General features: G+C 48.8%; 1 protein-coding gene across 1 annotated transcript in view; it reads left to right on the top strand.

Moving 5' to 3' along the window:
- Nucleotides 1-5,109, top strand: part of ZMAT4 (zinc finger, matrin-type 4) — a gene marked incomplete at its 3' end in the record, with an annotated part of 30,961 nt that overhangs the window by 10,832 nt on the left and 15,020 nt on the right. The window contains exon 2 of the mRNA XM_010155880.1: nt 4,693-4,782. Coding sequence (XP_010154182.1) covers nt 4,693-4,782 — 90 coding nt within the window. The remainder of the gene's footprint in view (nt 1-4,692; nt 4,783-5,109) is intronic.

Below are 5,109 nucleotides of genomic sequence, written 5' to 3'. Positions count from 1 at the left end.
CCATCCCTGGAAGTGTCCAAGGCCAGGCTGGATGAGGCTGGGAGCAACCTGGTCTAGTGGAAGGTGTCCCTGCCCGTTGCAGGGGGGTTGGAACCAGGTGATCTTTAAGGTTCCTTCTAACCCAAACGATTCTGTGATTCCGTGAGAGGTAGCTTCAGGAGGACAATGTAATTGGTATTCTGCATGAGGTTTAGAGAACTGCGTCTAGCCAAAATAACTTTATCTCTTCTGATGAGATTACAGGTAGGGCCAATACAGGTAATAAAGTTGGTGTAATCATGTGACTGCAGGTTTCATGGCAATTTGATTAAGAAACTGCCAGCATATGGAAAAATCAACACACTACACGCTCAAAGGATTAAAATCCAACTAACGGGTTTCTGAAAAAGAATTTATTAGGAACTAAGAGAAGCGTCAGCCATTTGGGCTGCCATCAGGGTTCCTTTCTCCCTCTCCCTCGGGGGTCTCTCAGCCCGGGCTCAGCAGGCCCGCGTCTCCCGGTGCCGTGAGTGTCTGCTCTTGGGCTGGAAGAGGGGGAGCATGAGAGGAAAGGCAGACCCACTGAAAATATGGTGCTGCCAGCCGCAGAGTGAAGGAGCAGATGAGTGAGGGGGCTATGGGAACAGAGAAATTAGATCAGATGCCAGCGCAGTGTGAGAAAAGCAGCAGAAACGGTTGATTTGAACCTGGCGAGGTGGCTGGGGGTTCGGGATGGAGTCCCTTGCAAGATGGTGAAGTGTTTTGGACTGTCAGGTCGGCTTAAATCAGCGGTGCGAAGTGGGAGCGGATGGCAGGGCACTGCAGGCTGCTGCGGGAGGGCTCCCCGCGTTCCCCGGCAGAACAGGGGGATGGGGGGTCCGTGTGTGTCTGTGCAGCACAGCAAACCCCGGAGTAAAGCCTCCGCTGGGGACTTTTAGCAAGGAGGGTCATCTCAGCCCTCCCCAGGGACATCACTGCTGCTGGTAGATTTACGGAGAAGCTGTTAAGCTGTGCCGGGGTGAGCAAACCCTCCGTACGCCCAGGCAAGCCAGGCTGTGGCATCTGACACCAGCTCATCGGTGGGTCCCAGGACACGATTATCTCCCCTTACTGCACTGCTGCTCACTCCGGGCAGAAGTGTGCTGCAAAACTTGATTTGTGCAAAATCAAATTGCATTTCATAGCACAGTTCAGCTCTGCTTTGCCCTTGTATGTTTTAGGGTTTAATTGCCAGGACTCTGCTGCCTCTGCCACAATCCTCTGCATTAAAGTAGATTTGATATAGATAGAAATGATCCATCTATTTACTTTTATTGATGAGCCTTCTTACAATAGCACATGAGCTTGCACTGCAGAAGTCTGCAGTTGCTATGTGAGAACAGACTAACCTTCCCCCCGCTCCCTGCATAGAGAGGGTTGTTTTTAAAGCATATAGTATTAAGTTAGACTTGTTGCCTGCTAAAGGACTTGTTTCCAGACACTGGAGACAGAGAATTTAAGTGAAAATGCCTTTGGCGCAACACTTTGTAAAGCTACAAAAGAAATAGAGGCACAGAAATCCTCTCTTCGTGCAGCCTAAGACAAAATTGTGGTGGCTATTGATGGGCAGGTGGGTACCTCCAAAGGCTGTGTTCTTGTTCCAGAGCATGGATTTACAGATGGGACAGGGTTTGCCTTTTTCTAAGGTTTGTATATGCAGTGAGATGGATCAAATTAGGAGCTGGTTGTGCCCTGATCCCACTTCATCCCTGTTTCCTGACTCCTGTACACGGTTCTTCCTTCCACTCCTTTTCCCTCGTGTATCTGTAATAACTTGGATGGGGTTGCTAGCAGATGCTCAGCAGGCCCAGCCAGCCCCTGCTGCGAGATGTCCCATGTCCTCCAGAGCTCCTTCATCCGGCCGGGAGCTCCGGTTGGGATGGTGGAGCATGGCTGGAGCCGCGGAGCCCGGTGCGGGCTGTGCCACCCCCTCCCTGGCACTTGCCCTTCTCACACCTCAGAGCTGCAGATTTCGGGTTGTGGAGGGGAAGAGATAACCCGCAGGGCTGTTTGCGAGCAGCAGCACACTAAGAATAATCACTTAGCTCTTGCCTCGGTGTTAGGATGATAAATACACATGTAAATGTAGAAAATACCAGCGATAAAGCGGGTGACAAACGGGCTGTGCTGCCTCCGCTCCCTGAGAGGGAATGAGATGCTCGCTACCTGCTTGCAAAGGCCAGGGACGGTTTTAAGCTCCACTTTTATAACTGTAGGATAATGAGGCTGCATAAGGAGCCATGTGGGTTTAAATTATGCCAAACATAAGTTATTTCTTTACCTTAGCTTTCATAAATCCCAACAAGTGCATAAATAAAGGTGAGAGGTGTTTTACAGAAGCCTGAAGCTTCGCCGCCTTTTAATGTTGACATTTGGACATCATTTGTGGCCCAGCTGAGTGCCACGGAAAAGAACACTAAAAATGATTACTGTTAAAATCTTGTCTTTTCGTCTTACAAAAAAAAAACCTAAAAACCCCAAACTTTTTAACCTCTAAATCCAGCAGGCTATGGCTGCGTGTGAGTAAGCGTCGTGACATGCCGAATTAACTCACCCAAGGGAAGAGCCTCCTGACTTTGGGAAGGATTTGAGGCTGACTGGCTGCTCCGAGGGGTGTAAATATTCAGGAAGGGAATTCAGCTCTGGCCACATTGCCTTTTCGGTGTGTTTGACTCCTCCATCCACTGCAGTGGCTTGTCCTGGCCCCTGCCCCATGCAAAGTGGCCTGTTGTCACCAGCCTCCCCATGCCCTGCCCAGGGCTTCCCGGTGTGCAAACCTCCACAGTGAATCCAGCTCTGTCTGCTGTGTTTCCAGCGTTTATTGTGTCGTTTCTTAATTATGCCATCACTGACCGGGCTGCTAATCACAGATAGCTGAAGCTCTTGGGGTTTCCTGCGCTTCGCCCTGACTACAGCAGGTCATATTTTCTAAATGCATGCAGGAAGACGAGTTAGGGAAAGTTATTTGACATTATTTATCTTGATTGATTTGCTCCATTCAAAAAAATTATTGCACAGTCACATTGATGCATACAAATATAGCTCTCTGCAATTTAGCTCCAAGTTCACACCACGGGAAAAAGAACGTTCCAGATCATGCTAATGATAATTTAATATTTTAAAATTGCAAATCTGTGATCTGAAATTATAATATTACGGTGCTGTTGTTCTGTGAAGCAATCAGAAATGGAGATTCAGAGAAAATATTTGCATAATAATAGCTGCCGCGCATGCCTGGGCTCTGATGCAGGTATTTAGTAGTCGTGATATTTCCCTCCCTTACATCTCCTGGAAAACAGAGCTGACTGTACGTCAGTGTTTGGAAGGTTTAGGTCTGTGCTCCTCCTGCAGAAGCTTTTAAATCTTCCTTTACATTTTGCACCTCACAAGGATTGCTTTGTTGATGCTGGCATGACCAGGACATCGCTCCATCTCTCCTTATCCTCACCTGTCGAGAAGCTCTGGTCATGCCCGAAGGCGGAGGGAAGCCTACCCAGTGTGTCCCTCCGGGGATGAGGCTCCTCCAGGCATCTCTCAGCTCGCCCTGCCTCCTCTGCCAAAATACAGGTCCCCTGAAAGCTTCCCTGTGGTGTAAATGATGTTGGAGAAGTAGGTGCCTGCTCAGCACCTTTCACCGGAGAGAGTACAAGTGGTACCTGGTGTGCTGTGCCATGGGAGTCAGTCCTGGCCCTGGGGCTGCTTAGAGGGACTCGGTATGAAGGAGCAGAGTGAGTTTTGGGAGCTGTGACCACTGCTGATGCTGGAAAGCCCATGCAACCAGTCTGAGGTTGCTCTGCCTGCGGTGGTGGAGGGAGATGCTGGAGCGGGAATCAGGCAGCAGAACCACCTCGCAGCGGTGCTGGGCTTTGGGGGCTGGTTTCTGCAGTGGCAAACATCAGGTCAGGCCTGGGCTTTCCCTCGCTGGCGCTGCTTAACTCAGAGCAGGGACGTTCTCATGGCTCTCTGGAAGGTTTTACTATTCAACTCCCTTAGAAATGCCTGGGAGAAGGAGAAGTGGCTCAGGCTTGGGATCCACGTAGTCCTTATCCCTCTCTGCAGGGCCAGCACCAGCTGTGTTTGAGGAAAACAGTAATTTTCATTACACAATTATCTGATAATTTACCCATGGAAGAAGAGCCTTTCAAACCTTTGGCAGGTATCAGTTAGCTTATTTCCTAGAGAGTGAGGTTTTATACCCCTTATGTGTTTTATTCTTCTGTAAGCACAGGAACTGCGGATTTCTGTTCGTGTGTGCATCTGATCCCTCATGATGGCATCCTGTCTCTGCCTGAAGCTAAATAACCCTGATCTTTTCAGTCTCTCCCGCTATGGAAATGGTCTGATAACAAACGATACTCTGCTCTTGCCACCTTTATTCTTCATCTCCAAGGGTCTGCAGGCAGCAGGACTTAGTGCAGAGCGGGGAGGGTGCACCGTTTCTCCTCCAAATGGCAGGTGTCGTGGTCATCCCACAGTTCAGCTTGGTGGAAAGCTCTGCGAAGTGCAGATGTTCCTCACCTGGGTCTCTCTCCCATTTCTCCTCCCATGTTGGATGCGTATATCAAGGAGATGTGAAGTATTATTGCAGATTGGTGGTGTGTGCACAGCAATAGAGCCTCTTTCTTTCTGTAACATCATTTCTTGCATTTTCTGTTCTTCTTCCTTTTTTTTCAGAGTCGGAAACATGCCAGCAAAGTTCGCCTCTATTATATGCTTCATCCTATAGATGGAGGCTGTCCAGCCAAAAAGCTCCGGTCAGAAAACGTGGGTATAATTTAAGTCCTTGTTTACTCAGCTGCTTTGTGAATCATTGACTCTGTGCTACACTAATTTTTCTGTTACAGCCGCAGATGATCAGGTACCCAGAGGTAACGTTTAAATTAGCTGAAATGCTAAGGAACTGGAAATAATTTTCAATAAGCTATACAAGAAATATTATGTGCATCACCAACAGTAATTGCATTTTTAGTTATTTGAATGTTCTTTCATAGGGGAAAAAAAATGCTCCCATAGCAAATATCCAGCCATTTCTGCAGGGTAAGTGCAATGGCTCCCCCCTTGCCTGGGAGGTCCCGCGCGCCGGGGAGGCGG

Source organism: Eurypyga helias, unplaced genomic scaffold, assembly GCF_000690775.1.
Source record: "Eurypyga helias isolate BGI_N326 unplaced genomic scaffold, ASM69077v1 scaffold29587, whole genome shotgun sequence".
NCBI classification, from domain to species: Eukaryota; Metazoa; Chordata; class Aves; order Eurypygiformes; family Eurypygidae; genus Eurypyga; species Eurypyga helias.
This window is presented reverse-complemented; position numbering and strand designations above follow the sequence as displayed.